The sequence below is a fragment of the Kogia breviceps genome, chromosome 4 (genome assembly GCF_026419965.1).
Source record: "Kogia breviceps isolate mKogBre1 chromosome 4, mKogBre1 haplotype 1, whole genome shotgun sequence".
Lineage (NCBI taxonomy): Eukaryota > Metazoa > Chordata > Mammalia > Artiodactyla > Physeteridae > Kogia > Kogia breviceps.
Genome location: NC_081313.1, coordinates 28856969 through 28874343, shown reverse-complemented (window position 1 = coordinate 28874343; position 17375 = coordinate 28856969). Strand labels below are relative to the sequence as shown.

At 38.1% G+C, this 17375-nt stretch overlaps 1 protein-coding gene across 1 annotated transcript in view; it reads right to left on the bottom strand.

Moving 5' to 3' along the window:
* The window catches only part of LOC136794158 (sperm flagellar protein 2-like), a 49811-nt gene that overhangs the window by 11846 nt on the left and 20590 nt on the right, over positions 1-17375 (bottom strand). Inside the window, exons 4-7 of the mRNA XM_067033342.1 lie at positions 15346-15486; positions 13789-13853; positions 8948-9134; positions 605-793 (exon numbers count right to left, since the gene is read on the bottom strand). Of these exons, the coding sequence (XP_066889443.1) occupies positions 605-793; positions 8948-9134; positions 13789-13853; positions 15346-15486 (582 nt within the window). The remainder of the gene's footprint in view (positions 1-604; positions 794-8947; positions 9135-13788; positions 13854-15345; positions 15487-17375) is intronic.

The following is a 17375-nucleotide window of genomic DNA, read 5'->3' as shown; positions in this document are numbered from 1 at the left end:
TATATACAACAAAACTGACGAGTATAAAAGGCACATACTGTTATCAATATGCAAGCACTCAGGAAATATTGTTCCCATGAGCTGTTCTTGAGGAATCTACTAGAGAGCTTCAGACAACAGAAATGACCAGAGGGGCTTCCCTGGTGGCGCAGTGGTTGAGAGTCCGCCTGCCGATGCAGGAGACACGGGTTCGTGCCCTGGTCCGGGAGGATCCCACGTGCCGCGGAGCGGCTGAGCCCGTGAGCCATGGCCGCTGAGCCTGCGCGTCCGGAGCCTGTGCTCCGCAGCGGGAGAGGCCACAACAGTGAGAGGCCCGCATACCGCAAAAAAAAAAAGAAATGACCAGAGAGATGTGGACATAAGGACTGACAGTGAGCATTAAATATTTGTAGAATCAAGACTAAGGGGAGAGAGTATAGTATGTAGATGCTATGTGTGCTGTCAGTGCAGTTGTACAAAGATAAAAATGGGGAGATAATAGAGAGATCATACAAAAAATTAACTCATTAAATGATTGGCATCTCAACGCAGCCTTGTTTACCTTGACTTGGTAGGAAGGATCAAGAGTAACCTTAGGAGGATTTTTAAGGGATATATTGTTTACCGCTTCTCGATCGAGAGCATCCTGGAAATCTTTAAGCCGTCTTTCCTCATATTGTTTTTCTCTGAAAATTCTGTTTTGCCGTAAAACTTCCTTTTCGTGCCGAACGTGCATGAGCTGCACGGCGATCCTGCGCTCCTGCTGGGACTGTCTCATCAGCCGGTTGATCAGCTGCTGCTCCCGATAAGCCTCCTGGAAACACCATTGCGAGAGCCAATCATTTGTCAAGGTTATGTCCACATTTCCCACTGGGCTGAGAAGCTTACACGTAAAGCATGTGTAAAAGGCATAGTATTCACCTGCAGAATTGATATTCTGCTATTTGATTTAGATTTGAACATGGCAAAAACTGAGTTATAAAAATGAAAATTTCCACCGACAGTTGTATAATTTGGGTATCCGGAAACACAGGGTTTTGCAACTCCTTATTCTAAATGAATTATTACTTCCTTTAGAATCGGATCAAAAAATAGATTAGGTAATATTTTTCAAGGTTTTATAAACAAAGGGTGTAATTCTCCATTTATAAGCATGTTTTCAGAAACTTGGGATTGTGCTATATGCACTCCTAACATAAACACTGCATTTGTTGTAAAAACAAATGCAGACATCGTCTGGCTGAGGATGGCAGATCTGCTTAGTTCCCAGGGGGGCCATCTCAATTCCTACATGATAGATTGGGCAGATTGCAGAAGAGGCTAAGGGGAAATGACCTACATTGTATCTTAGAAAATCTGAGTGGTTGTAACCTGAGAGAGAAACTAGATGCACTCTCTTGGCTCCCTTGGCTATTTTAAGAGAACCGAAGGGGAACCAGTGAACAGTAGAAGAAGCGTCAAACTGGGAACCAGAGGCCCTTGCCAGTGCAGCCCCAACTGTACCATTAACTGGCGTGCAGCCTTGGGCAAGTAACTCGGATTTTCTGGGCCTGTTTCTTGACAGGGGAAATGAAGGGTAGAAGATGATCTCCAAGGCATCTTCAAGCTCTCTCACTCTGTCTAAACAGAGACACCATGTGGAAGGAGGCCGTAATTAAAGTTCTCCAGGGAGAAGACTTAGAAGAACATCTAACTAAACATCGGGGTTGTCCATTTTACACTCAACAATCGAATTGTTCAGAAAGAAAATCTGGCATCACTAGTGACACTGTTTCAGATTGTGGGAGAAATACTATATATATGTTCAGGATCAAGATACAAATAACAATAACACTCTGTGGAAAATACCAAAACTTGAACTTGGGGATTATATAAAAGTGTAGATTAAATAAAATTCAACTGAAAATAAATATGAATTTTTTTCTATTAATATATCAGATAAGAATAAAATCATGAACAACTTTGAAACATATGTCTCATCTAGTTACAACATTCTAGAAGCTTTAGTATTAATCATTTGTTTCTTTTGAGGTCCAATAATGGAGGTGAGGCAGAATGTAAAAATGGCCACAGAGGGCTTCCCTGGTGGCGCAGTGGTTGAGAATCCGCCTGCCGATGCAGGGGACACGGGTTCGTGCCCCGGTCCGGGAAGATCCCACGTGCCGCGGAGCGGCTGGGCCCGTGAGCCATGGCTGCTGAGCCTGCGCGTCCGGAGCCTGTGCTCCGCAAAGAGTGAGGCCACAACAGTGAGAGGCCCGCGTACCGCAAAAAAAAAAATAAAAAATTAAAAAAAATAAAAATGGCCACAGATTCTTCAGTTTTCTTCATCCACAGCCTCCAATGCTATCCTGCAGATATTCCCATCAAAAAGTAGAATCTATTTCTTCACTCCTTGAATATGGGGTATGGCATGACCTCTGACTTGAGCTCACCAATGGGACATTAGCAAAAATAAAACAAAACAAAACACTTGCAGTCTGACTTTCTTAATTCTCTTGCGACCCCTGCCACTGTCACCACAGTTTCTGCTCAGCTAGAAAATGAGAAACCATAGAGAAAGAGACACCAGCCTTCTCAGCTGGAACTAATGAAACTCTTCCAAGTCAGCCAGCCTCAGCCAACCCACCAGCCGACCAAAGACATCTGAGAGAAGCCAGGTAAGACCAGCAAAAGGCATACATCTGAGCCCAGCCCAAACTGCCTACCATGTTTTGGGGGTGGTTTGGGATACAGAAAGCATAGTCACAGCCATATTTTTTAAAAGTAGGGCCTTGATTTATTATTCCAAGTGAATTCTATATTGAATTTGGAATATAGTCTACATTTGTCTGTGTCTACATGGCAAGGCAATTTGGTTGCTGAGATGAGAGCTGGTCATTCTGACCCTGATGAAGAACTGGGTTGGTCAGATATGTCTTGGTTATTGCTTAGATGACAACACATTATGATTAAAAAGGAAGAGAAAAGAAATTACTGTTGAATGGCTGAGTCAATGCTATGTATATGAAGCTTCAGTATGAAGAACCATCAAGTGTATTAAGACCTGCAACCAAAAGTTGAGTGGAAAAGATTCTTTTTTTGTTCTGTTGTACAAGTAGTTCATATTTTGGAAACATACTTTTTCCCAAAGTTTCATTATAATTTGGGACACATTTTCTCATAGAAAAATACGTTACGGTTAAGTGCTTAGGGCAGCCTACAGATGTCTGTTTAACCCTTAACATAGGTGAAATAGTCTACATCTGCAATGAACAAAATAGAAAATAAGAGAAGTCACATTTCTCTTTTCAGTATATTTAATCATATTTGGGGAAGACTTATAGATACACAATCCAAAACATGCTCAGTTTGACTGCCAAGACCTCTGTCTTTCCCATGAGTTGGAGCTAGGAGCTTACTCTGGTGCATACCATTGCTTTAATTCTCCAAAGATGCCCGAGTGGTTCTCCTGGAGGAATGGGGCATGGCAGGAAAGACGTGGAAGCTAAGTATTCAAAGGTCTTTTAGTTAAGAGATGGGGGAGGTGTCTGGTGTTCAAATGCCAGTTCCAAGGAAATAATCCAGAAAAGGTTCTGGGGAGGTAGAGATACTTGTGCTGGAATGAATCCCAAGAACAAGCTAAGATGCTGGCCAAATGATCACACTACCAGTTGGGAGCCATATAGAGTTCACGGTCTGAAAATCTTCACTTAAATGCCTATGAAGTACTTATACTCAACAAGTCCTAAACTAAACTCACTAACTCCCCTTTAGACCTGGTCCTCCCCCAGTATTTCCCCATCTCCATTGATGACACTATAAAACTATGACTTGGTGACCTAAAATGTTAGGGTCATCCTAAGTCCATTCCTCTTGTCACCCTAATACAATTCTTGAAGAAGTAGTCTATTTTGCCTCCTATGTATGTTTTTAAATCACTGTCTACTCCATTCGGTACCTATTGACACTGCCCACTGACACCCCATAGTGGACCACATCAGCCCCTTCCCTTCCCTTGCCTTCCCCCCAATCCCTCTCCAGAATCTATCCTCTAAAAAAGTTAAAGTGATCCTTCTAACCTTAAGTCTCATCATTTCATTCACATAATGACATCTTTATGGGTAACTAGGCAAGATAGCAATCTGAGCACAGATCTCTGGCTCTCTCTTTATAAGCCCAACTAAAACAAGGGTCTGTAAACTCCAGGGGGAGATTGCAACAACTTGGTGGCTAGAGCAGATATTATAAGGCATTTCTGATAGATTCACTGCAAATGGAGCCAAATCAAAGTATCCAGAGCTGACACAAGATGCATGTCATGCTCCCGAAAAGCAGCAGATACTTGAGGGAAGCAGAGGAAATGCTAACCCTGACAAGTACCATTTTCTCTTTGGAGGAGAGGAGGATGGAAGGGAAGGCAGACCATGGCGCACATTCAACCGCTATGGAGCAGGGGCACTTGGGTCAGCGGCACAGGGAGGTGGGGACACTTAATGGGAAGGGAGCGGTGGGAGTGGAGGTCCCTTGCTGCATGATCCAGCCTGGTTCTAGATGTAGCAGCTTCCCCAACACAGAGAAGAAGCAGCACAGAGATGAGCTCCCTTGGTGGAAATATCATTAGTTGGAGCACCGACTTCCTTCAATGTCTCTTAGGTTGCTGGATCCCTGAACAGATCTCCAGCTAGAGCCTTTAAAAAATCAATGCTAAGAGCATCCTGGTTGAAAGTGAGGAAAGCTAGAAAGAATTCATTCACCCCACTTTCTAGGTAAGTATCAATCATGGATTATAAGCAGAAAAACAGAAAGAGAAAACCGAGCAGCCAACACACAACTGTTTTGTAAAATAAATGAAAGTGTGTTCAAATTCCCATTGCTAATTAACGAAACTTGAAATAGGTAGTTATTCTAAAATCTACTTTTTAACCATCTAATTGTCATAATTTGTAATTCTTTTAATTAAAAGAGTGACTATGAAGCTGACTGAGTAAAAATATATGTGAACCTGAAGTAAGAAATAACCTTTTAGCACAAAGAGATGGCAGAGTTATTCTCTGAATTTTTCACTAGGAAAGGATTGACCACATGGATAAACAGTTTAACTTCTTTATACTTACATGACGCTTGGATCTCCCTTCAGTTAACAGAACCACTGAGCAGACCAGATGTAATCAGGTGAATAAAAGAAGTATCTTCAAATGGTCTTTCACATTTCAGACATACAGATTTTATCCTATTTACTTTAACAACTCAAATCACCTTCCTCCCCAAGTGTGTTCCTCTTACCATCTTCTGTATCACAGCAAATGACTCCTCCATCCACTCAGCTGCCCAAGCCAGACACTGGGCCCCCCATCCCACATTTTCACTCCCCCATGTCTAACGAATCAGTAAGTCCCATTGATTTTACTTCTAAAATAGCTCCTGAAGCCACTTCTCTCCATCACTGCTGCCACTCCCCTAAATTTAAATGGGGATAGTTTCTTACCTGGATTACAGCAACAGCTGTAACTTGGTTAGACCCCCTGTAATCTATTCTTAAAACTAAAGCCAGAACCATATTTCTATAAGGCAAATCTAGCCTTGTCACTCTTGTTCCCCTTTGCACTCAGGATAAAATCTCCTATTTGCCTCTTTATATCTTACAATGCCCATTATGATTTGACCTCCGGTGACTCCTGCCTGATGACATTTAGTTTGCTAAAAGCCCTGAGCCTTTCCATATGATATTCTCTCTGGAGACACAGTTTGCCTTCCACCATTTTGGCTTCTGCTGGAAACTAACCCCCATCACCACCCCCTAAAATCACCCCCACCTTCATTTAGCTAACTCCGACCCTTCCTCATGCTTCTGTGCTATCCTCCTCCAGAAATCATCTCTGAACCAGGCCAGGGCTGGACTTCCCTCCCATGTGTCTCCTGTCCTTCCCATCACCCTCATGGCACCTCCACACTCCGATGTAGTTGCTTGTTTACAGATCCTCTCCCAAACAGCAAGGTCTGTGAGAGCAGTTTTCCCATTATTCTTGTTCACTTGTATCCCGGGAGTAGGACAAGTCCCCAGAGCACAGAGGAGGTTCAGTAAATATGTGTTCAACATAAGAGTTGATCAGTGATTCTCAATCTATAGCTGCATCAAATCACCTAGCGAGCCTGTTAACACAGATGATGGGACCTAATTATTCACATTCCTAAAAGTTTCCTGCTGATGCGCATGTTGTTGGTCCAAGAAGCACACTTTGAGAACCACTGGAGTAGATCAAACTGAGAGGACTAACTAATTTTCCATGTTTTCATTTAAAAGTTCCCTTTTTGATAATATCAATTGATACAGAAAAAACATTTGAAACATTTCAGTATCCTTCCATGATAAAAATTCTCAACAAATTAGGTAGAGAAGGAATGTAACTCAACATAATAAAGGTCATATATGATAAGCTCACAGTTAGCATCATACCTAAAGGTATGATGCTAAAAGCTTTTAGATTTTCACCATTCCTCTAACATCAAAAATAAGACAAGTATGCCTACTCTCACCACTTCTATTGGTACTGGAAGTCATAACCAGGGAAACTGGCAAGATAGAGAAAGAAAAGGCATCCAAATCTGAAAGGAAGAGGTAAAACGTCTCTGTTTGCAGATGACATGATCTTACATATAGAAAACTCTAAAGACTGACTAAAAAAAAAATGTTAGAACCAAAAAACAAATTCAGTAGTTTCAGTATACAAAATAAACGTATAAAAATCATTTGCATTCCTACACTACAATGAACTCTCTGAAATGAAATTAAGAAAACAATCCCATTTACAATAGCATCAAAAATAATAAAATATTTAAGAATAAATTCAACCAAGGAGGCAAAAGATCCACACTGAAAACTATAAAACATTAATTAAAGGAATTGAAGAAGACACAAATAAATGGAAAAGATATCCTATATTCCTGGATTGGAAGAATTAATAATGTTAAAATGTCCATAGTACCTAAAGTGATCTACAGATTCAATGCAATTCCTATCAAAATTCCAATGGCATTTTTTTACAGAAATATAAAAACAATACTAAAATTCATATGGAGCCACAAAAGACTCCAAACAGCCAAAGCAATCTTGAATAAGAAGAACAGAACTGTAGGCATCACACTTCCTGATTTCAAAATATATTACAGAGATGCAGTATTCAAAACAGTATGGTACTGACATAAAAACAGACATATAGACCAGTGAAAGAGAAGAGAGAGCCCAGAAATAAATCCACATATGTACAGTCAATTGATCTTCAATAAAGGTGCCAAGGCTATACAATGGGGAAAGGACAGTCTCTACAACAAATGATGCTGGGAAAACTGGATATCCACATGCAGGAGAATGATACTGTACCCTTATCTCACACCATATATAAAAATCAATTCAAAATGGATTAGAGACTTACACATAAGACCTAAAACTATAAAACTACTAGAAACAAATATAGGGAAAAACATTTCTTGACACTAGTCTAGGCAATTATTTTTTTAACATGACCCCAAAAGTACAGGCAACAAAAGTAAAAATAGACAAGTGGGATTTGATCTAGCTAAAAATTCTACACAGAAAAGGAGACAATCGAAAGAGTGAAGAGGCAACCCACAAAATGGGGGAAATTACTATTTGCGAACCATACATTTTGGTTAATATCCAAAATATGTAAGGAATTCAAATAACTCAATAGCCAAACACCAAATAACCCAATTTAAAAAATGGTCAAAGGACCTGAACAGACATTTCCCAAAAGAAGACAAACAAATGGCCAACAGGTATTTGAAAAGATGATCAACGGTACTAATCATCAGAGAACTGCAAATCAAAACCGAATAAGCTATCACCTCACATCTGTTAGAATGGCTATTATCAAAAAATATAAAATAAAAGCAAGAGATAACAAGTGTTGGCAAGAATGTGGTGAAAAGGGAACACTTGTAAACTGTTGATGGGCATGTAAGTTGGTACAGCCACTATGGAAAACTGTATAGTGTTTACTTGAAAAGTTAGAAATAGAACTACCATATGACCTAGCAATCCTAATTTCGGGTACATATCCAAAGGAAATGAAATCAGTATCTCAGAGAGATGTTTACACCCCCATGTTCACTGCAGCGCTATTCACAGTGGCCATGATATAGAAACAACCTAAGTGTCCATTGATGGATGAATGGATAAAGAAAATGTGAAACACAAACATACATACATATGTGTGTGTATATATATGGAATACTGTCAGCCTTAAAAAAGAAGAAAATCCTGTCAGTTGTGACAACATGTTTGAACTTGGAGGACATTATGTTAAATGAAATAAGCAGACATAGAAAGACAAATACTGCATGATCTCACTTAAATGTGGAATCTAAAAAAGTTGAACTTATAAAAATAGATCTTAAGTATTCTCACCAAATACACACACAAAAATGGTAACTGTTTTTTTTTTTTTTTTTGGTGAGGTGATGGGTGTGTTAATTAGTTTGATTATGGTAATCGTTTCACAATGTATTCATATATCAAAACATCACATTATACATCTTAAATATATATAATTTTTATTTGTCAATTATACCTAATAAAACTGGGATGAAAAGTTTCCTTTTACCTCTAAATGTAACAATAGATATACACGGTTGACATAGATTTTAGATTCCTATTTTGTCAGTATTTTTTATTGTGGTAAAATATGCATACCATAAAATTTACCATTTCAATTCATTTTTAAGTGTACAGTTCAATGTACAATTAAGTAAATTCACAATGCTGTATAACCATTACAAGATTTTAGATTTTTTAGTAAATGTTTTATGTAGATTTGTTTTCTGAATATTATTTGCTGTTATGATGTGAGGATGTGACATTGATTCACAGTAGCACAAAATACGTACATAAGATACACATATGTGTGTATAAAAGACTACATTTTGTAAAATCTTCCAGCACTATTATTCAATTAACAATTAAATATCTTACCTCTTGTGCTTCGTGGGCTATTAACTGGTCCATTAAGAGTCTCCGCCGTCTTTTCTCCCTTTGCTCTCGTGCAAAAGCATCTTCTTTGAGGCGCTTTTGGATTTTTTTAATGTAGTCATCATCCGAATAAGTGTTTAACAAATCAGCGGTTGTCTGGACTGTTGTATCTAAAGAAGTCTTGGATGCACTAAGGACAACAGTTATTATTTAAATTTTAAAAAATAACTCAATCACACACCACTACTTGTGACTGTGGAGGAAGACTTCTGGAGATGGCTCTCTTGAGTGCTCTGTTCATTTATTAATACAAGCATCGAAGCAAATATTAGAACTTCAGTGTGAGATCCACAGCTTATCAACAGATTCCTTTTGCCTCACCCCATTTCTGGACTCTGTATCTGTGAGGTCCTTAGCATAGCCTTCTTTCTAGGCCTGGCACCTACTTACTTACTCTTTTACTTCTCATGACCTTCACTGTGCCCAGAGATTCTGGATTTCTCTCCTTCTTCTTCCTGCTGGCTCTAGGCCTCCTGCCTCCCCTGCTTGGAGTCAAGAGTAAGGCAATATTGATAACCCAAGTGTCAGGGAAGGCATACTTCTACAAGAGTCGGCCAGGTACACTAATGTGAGGACCCTGAGAGTACTTCCATGGATGGTTCTGTCCATTACAACTCTCCTCTCACCTATGTGAATGCAAGTTGCTCTATGAGATCCCAGTAACTTTCCGACTCCTTAGGGCAGCAGCCCAGCTCTTACTAGAAGCTCAGCAGTGGAGAGTTGACTTGCACCACAGGTCTGACCTAGCCTCTTGCCTAAGTCCTGGAGACCCAAGTGAGAAGATCTACCTTGGAGCTCTTGTCCTACCTCATGTCCAGAACTTATAGATCGGGAAGAGTTGGTGGTCTCACCAACAGAAAGCAAACACACTGAATTTAGTGAGGCAAATGGTGGCTTAGTACAGAATTTATAGATCCATTCAAAAGTTGCCTTTAAAAGTAAAAGATACATTTTTATGTACATAGGATCAAATAATCAATTCTCATCTGCATACTCTTAAAAAAATAAAAAGAATACAACAGTACAATGGTATAAGATATAACGTTACTTGCCAAGAAATAATGAATTTTAATATTATGAATAACTATTATTCTTAATGTCATAAGTTATTGATGTATTCAGTTTAAAATATAACTTATAATCTTATTCAAAAGACAAGGACACATGATTATGGTATGTAGGGATTAATCAGTCATCAATTCTCATATAGACAGAAGTGTTCTTATAAAAGCATAGCTAATTCATGTTTAATGAATAATCACACATGTTGTTTTTAATCTGAGGCCATGCAGTTTCATTAAATCAAAGATCAAAATCATTTACATAGTTGAATTAAAATTCTTAAATTATAATTAGTTCTGTTTAATAATCACATATTTATGGTACGGATATTTTATTATAGTTCATTATTTGTACATTTGCCGCTTCCAGTTGAACTCTGAGTGCAGAAGAAAAGTATCCTAGTTTACTCTCCTGTGTCCCTGTGCCTCCTAGTCCTGACATGTAGCTAATGTCTGCCAAATTTCAAATAATATGCTAAGAAGCACTATACAAGTGTAACATAACGTAAGAAATCACACATTGAAATTCTGGTTATTTTATCAGCAGGGGCTCAACCTTCTATTGTATTCTGTCACTGAGAGTCACTGAGCAGAAATTGTGTAGCTAACAAAGCCTCAGTAAGATCAAAGACAAATTTTAACCCTATTTATTTATTAAGATTTAGTGCAATTAAGTATTTATGAAAATTGTGTCACATAACTTTTTCAGATCCTTCATCAAAATCCTTACTATATTTTTACTTAAATGTGTTTAAAAGATTTTGCCTCAGATTGAGCACGGATTAACAGCTCTCTCAACACTGTATTTATGCCACCAACAATAAATATACTTAAGATACTGGTTCTCCTTTGTTCATCAATCAGTCTGTCCAACCATCCATATGTACACCCATCTGCTGTCTTATGCCAATTAAGGCCTGAAGAAAGCTATGTGATATTTACTTGAATAAATATTCATTTTACTGAGATGTGGGTTTCTTGAGGGTAATAATTATGTTTTCTTTATATCTGTTTGCTTGCCAGTCCTCCATTGAGTTAATAATTGTACATATATGAATTATTAGTGATAGGAACCTTGGCCAAATTTGTGTGTGTGTATATATATATATATATATATATATATATATATATATATATATAAGCAGTTGCTAGAAGGAGACTAAGATAAATCAATGAATCCCAATGTCAGATTACAGCAGCCAATAGCCTCACCTAAAGAAACAAATAGCAGATGGCATTTATTATTTGTCTTAAAAAATAAAGAAATAGTTCATGTGGGGAAAAAGCAGCAGTAGTTGTTCTGGCATTGCTCTCACTGACACATCATTTCATTCTTTCACAAAAGAGAAAAGATAGACTTTGAAGTGACATTCCTGGGAAAGTCTTTCATGAGCAGGCTGTGAAAGGGGCAGCTGTAGAAATTGCTCCTAAGGTCAACCCAAGAGATGAATTCAGTGCTCTCTGTCATCAAGTAGTGTGAAGTTTCTGGAAAAGCCCAGAACATGCTTGATTCTAAGCTAAGGATTCAGAATGCACTAAAGAAGCAGTGGTCAATAACAGAGATTAAGAAAGACCATATTGTACCATAGCTCTTTTTTCTTTAAAAGTTTGCTCTAGACCAGTGCTTCTCAACATTTTTTGTTTGGGGGTCCATCAGAAAAATTGTCCTTTGTGAAGTGTGCTGGAAGGGATTTGGGGTCACAGATGGGGCTGCTCACAGCCACAGGTGACTGGTCCAGGGACTCTAGCTGCCCCAGGCCCTATCCTGCTGCTTTGAGAAGTGAGGATGTCCTTATCTCATGGGCCCGCAGTGGTAAATCTCTGGCAAGACCGAGTGGAGGCTTCTGCAGAGAAAGGACTTGTGATAGACACTGCTATTTCCCTCCCTTTCCCCTCAAAACAGAGCCACGGTTTTATTCAGGAAAACAACTTACCCAGCTAAAGTCTATAATTCCCAGCCTCCCATTCTGCTAGGCATGGCCATGTGACTGAATTCTGACTAATAAGGCATAAGCAGAAATGTTATATTGGGCTTCTGGGAAGGCTCGTATAAGGAGCGATTTCAGACTGGATATCCACTTTTTGCCTCTCCTCCTTCCTAATATTGTAACATGGGCCAAATGGCCGGAGCCTCGGAAGCTATCTCTTATTTGCGAATGTGACTTTGAAGACAGAAACCACACATGACAGTGGAACTAAAAGGAAGGCTCAGCCCTTGTTGACCTTGGAGCAGCAACACATGCCCTGGGCTGCTGACCTTCTGATTCTATTAATATTATAGGAGATAAAAGTAAAATATCCATCTAATTTGACCCACTCTGGTTTTGGGGTTTCTAAGCTAACTGATAGAGAGGCCTAGGTTCAGGTTGGGTTGGGAAAGCAATGAGGATCAGGGTGAACGTTCATACAGGAAGGATCTTTAAAACATTGAACCACGGACAGGGCAAGGGCACTCATGAATCAAAATGAAGGCTGGTACAGGGACTGGGAGATGCTGTTTTGTTTGGTGTTGATTCTGGTTGCTAAACTGTGTGGAAATCGAGGCGTCCCAAGAAAGGGGTGGGCTGAGGGGCTGCAGAGAATACCATTCACGAAAAGCAACAGACTGTTTCAATATTTTAAGATAGTCATTTTGGTGGACACCGTCTGTTTATCACTCTGGAGCATGTGGCCGGTGAGATGAGTGAAAGAGTTGGAAGAAGTGGAGTGGTTTCATGGGCCAAGGTCAAGGGTGGGCGTGGCAGGGGTCAGGTGGCAGCTGCATGGGGGAGTAGACTTGGGCTGTGGTTATTTTAGAGTGAGGTGAGCACTGATGAATAAGGGGGGGGGAGCTCAGAGTAGGGTATCAGGAGTTTCTGCAGAGGGAAGGGGGAAAGGCAATTAATATATACATTCTTCATTCTGCTCCACTTTCCTTTCACACTTGACTTCCTCACCACTTCTCCTTCTAGCTTATTCTTATTCCTCCTCATTTGACTCTATTCCCTCTCCTCAAAAATATTAATATGGAACTGAAGTATATAATTCATGTATATTTTTCTTCTTTAAGAGATTTATTCCCTATTCTATAAAACATAAATGAGTAGAGTTTAGATAGTTTCCATGAAAGAAATGCAGAGAAATTCAAGCTGTTCCTATATGTGTAGTCCCTAATCAACTATTTTCTGTGAGTCAGTGACCCCTAATAGGAAACAAAAGGGGAGAAGATCTTTATCTTTAGGAAAAAGAAGCCCATTAAACCAGGCACTTTCTGTAAAGAACTCATTGAACTGTTTTAGTGACATTCAGTCAACAAACTCATTCAACAACTTTTTACTGCTGGTCCCTGTGCTAAATGCTGAGGATGCAACATAACAGCAACCAAACTAGAGTCTTATAATGGCTTTTTTGTGACAAATGTAAATTAATAGTAACTTGAAAAAATGTTAGTGAGTGTTTAAAAAAATATGTGTGAACTTACAAGGGTAAGTATAACATAGAAACATAAATTAACCTCACATCTCATAATAGCCACTTTCCCTTTTGATCTTTACGAAAATTGTTAATGAACAACTCATCTGAATTTTAGCTCATTTATCTTCCTTAACATACGCTCTTAATGAAGATGCTACAAGGTGAAAACATCTTTGGAACAGCTATTTCAGGTAAACTATTTCTAAATATTCAAAAGTTAAAGTAGAACAGAATGCAGTTTTGTGATTACTGAGATAATTTGCATCCCACCTTTCTTTTGCTTGGAGATTCTTTTTTATTAATGCTTCAAACTTCTTAATCTCATTGGCCACATCCTTTAAAGGAAATTCATTATCAGTTTTTCACCTCTAAAAAAACATTGAAAATTTTCATTCACCACATTCATTCAAACTTATAAAGTGACATGCATTACTAATTCAAGCTAATTAGGAAGCAAGATCTGAAAAGTTACATTCTAGAATATTTTTCTATTCTGATTTGTTACTTTTAGACTAGGCTAAATATATCTAAAAGAAGGTGAAAATTGCCTAACCTGAATCATTCAGTTCACAAGTCTAGCTCTGACAGTACATCAAAAGGCATTTAATGAGAATAAAGATTATCAAACAGTAAGGATGTGCATTGTTAATTACAATTCTTTTAAATGAGAATAAACATTTTTTGGACATAAATATTTCTTTCAAATCATCTTGAGTGTTTTAAACATTTAAGGTTGTGCAACCTTACTTACACTATTAATTTGCTCTCTGAAAATTAATTTTAGCTAATCCTCTGCCTACTGTAAATCCTTATTAATAAGCTGTAATCAACTCAGGGAAACATGAGAATTAAATACCTTTACTAAAATGGGGTCAGAAAAAACGCCTCTGTGGGTAGTACTTCTTAGAATCTAACTATAGGATTTTTTAATATAAAAAATGTGAATTAATATAAAATGCAATGGATTAGAAATCAAGAGACCTCTCAATCTCTGCTTTAACAGCATTGTGTACTTGGGTAAAACATGTCACTTTTCTGAGTCTCATTTTCCTTATCTAAAAAATGGGGAAAATAATATCCTACTTAGAGAATTATTTACAAATTAAAGATGATGTGAAATGCCCAACCCACAGCCTGGCATATAGCAGATGATTAATAAATGGTAGTTATTAATCTTTTTTCTTAAGGGAGAGAATATTCCTAACAATCATTATAGTAGTATACAGTGTAGATTGCAGGAATGAGTATCAAAATGTAGTATTGTTCCCTTGTGAAATATAAGGAGATTATATCCTATTGGAATGATTGACAGCTGGTATGTTCTAGTAAAATATCAATAGTGTAAGTCTCTTAAATTTAAATATGATGAGAGCAAGCAAGTTGCTTAACATTCCTAGGATTCATAGAAAGACAGTGCAGCACGGGGAGGGGGTATTGAGGAAAAGCAAATAGTAGGAATGGCACATGCGTGGTATGGGTACCTGGACTGGCCCCTGTTGTACCCATGGGTATCATGACCCATTACAACAGCACCCACTCTGGCATAGTTTGTTAGTGACCACAGAATCCACAACACAGGAGCCACACAGGTTCTGTCATTTAATAGCATTTGCCATCCCTGTCCTAAAGCTACATTCTCTGTTTCTGAACAAATAACTATAAAATGGATTGGTTATGCATATGGTGGAGGAGTTTTAAATGAGAAGGGACAATACCAGAAATAATTTGAAAAGGAAGTAGGGAGTTCAGGGAAGTCTCTATGTTTTAGGGAAAGATCATCCTTTCATTAAGATAAACACAACACATTATTAAAGGGTTATCACTTACCTCTGCCTCTTTTTTCTTTCTCAACATTTTTTGAGTGTCAAGTGCTTTCACAATACGGTTTGATGCGGGTTTAGGAATCTGTATGACAGCTGCTTGGATTTTAGCCATTATTTCATTTTGTCGTCTTCTGCTCAAGTGTTGCTAAATATCCCATACACATTAGTTTAGTTATTCAGTTCATTAGAATAATATGCAATGTTATACACTCACAGGTACACAGATACACAAATTTTCCATTGAAAGTTTTGGAACTCAGCAATTAACCAATGGACTGGGTGTTACAACTGTGTAATGTTAGGAAGCAAGTGTCAATATAACTTATTTTGAAAAGTATGATATTGAAACACAATTTTGGAATCCCCAAATTATGCCGATCAAATGTGTGTAGTTTCATTCTGGGTAGCAACCCTCCCCCATATCACTAAAGCATCTGAAGCATTCATTTCTACCAGACAACTTAAAAAAAGGTCAAGTTGTCTCACTGTTCCAAAGAATGGCAGTTCTAGTTTTTAGCCGCAGGGAGATGCGACCATCAGCAAAGGTGGAGACAGAGAAAGGGGAAAAGTGAGGGAGAGAAAGGTGAGAACAGGCAGAGCATGAGTCATGTACCAGGAACTGGCACCTCGGGCTGGATTCATGCTTATGCAATGCGTAATATAGACATAAGTGGCAAACAATATACTATGCACTAATGAGTTTCTGGAAAAATTGTTCTATAAAACCTTTTAGATTTTAAAAGATCTTTGTTCTTCCTGGAGTGTTTGAAATTTTTCAAGTTTCTCAAAATGCATGTGGACAAGATTTCGTTCATGTGTTTATACTTTTCTTGAAACCTATGTGTAACCTGCATCAGATTGAAATCAGTTTGACGTGGTATCAGGTTTCTATGTCTCTAAATGAAGAACGCATTTCAAGAAGATTCCATTATTAGAGAAAAAAGAGTATATTGTCATTATAAGCACACATAAAATTTGCCTTCAAAATAAAATTTCTATGAATTACTACTGCTGATGGCTAAAGCAAATTCAAGTCCCATACCAATCACTCACACCCTTAATTGATGTAAGGACAATAAAAATGCATGATTTGAATGCTTTCTTACAAAAGTCTCATATATGCTTTTATAATTAAACTTTTTGCCCTGAGTTTAATTTTCAATGAATGGTATTTGTATCTTTACAAATACATTTTCATAAAAATAATTTATAAAACCAATTTCAATATAAAAGAGATAATATAAGAAGCTAGATTCTTTCCATTACTTAAGCCACTTCCTAGTAAAAAGTGAAGAAATAATGAAAACTTCCAGGCCACTGGCAATGAGGGTACAATAGTAAAAGAAAAGGAACTCTCAGTGATGATTGTGAAGTGGGACACAGAGCAATGGCTAACGTATGTAACTAAAACTTCTATATTCGAAAGTAATCTACTTAGAAGCTGTTGACTTCCTAAAAAAATTTTTTTAATGGCAGCATTGCTCAAACCATTCTTGGTTCTTCTTTTCTAAAACTGCCTCAGTAGATACTGACACTTACTCAGAAGATCAGTTAAGGCCCTGTGAGCTGTCTTTAAGCACTTACACACACCCGTGCTCTTTTCCCTGTTAAAAATGTCCTGGCCTCCATCTTCACAGTGGCAATGAACATGTAAGGTCCTTCAACATCCTACCACCCCACTTCAACATATATATATATATTTTTTTCCTTCAACTTAATTCTCTTTCCCCCCAGCCCAGGAAATATCCATTGAGTCATCAAATAGCCTGCTGTTAAATGTGTGGAGTCAGAGTGCCTAGGTTTGAGGTTTAGCTCTACTACCTACTAGCTTCATGAAGTTGAGCAAGTTACCTAATCTCTCTCAGTTTCATCATCTATACAATGGGAATAATAAAAGTACCTATCTCATAAGATGGTTGTGAAGGTCAAATGAGATAATATACATAAAGCACCTGGAACAGTCTGGCATCTCACTATGTATGTTCAATAAATCTTTTTCATCATTATTGATATTAATATGTAATAGACACCTGC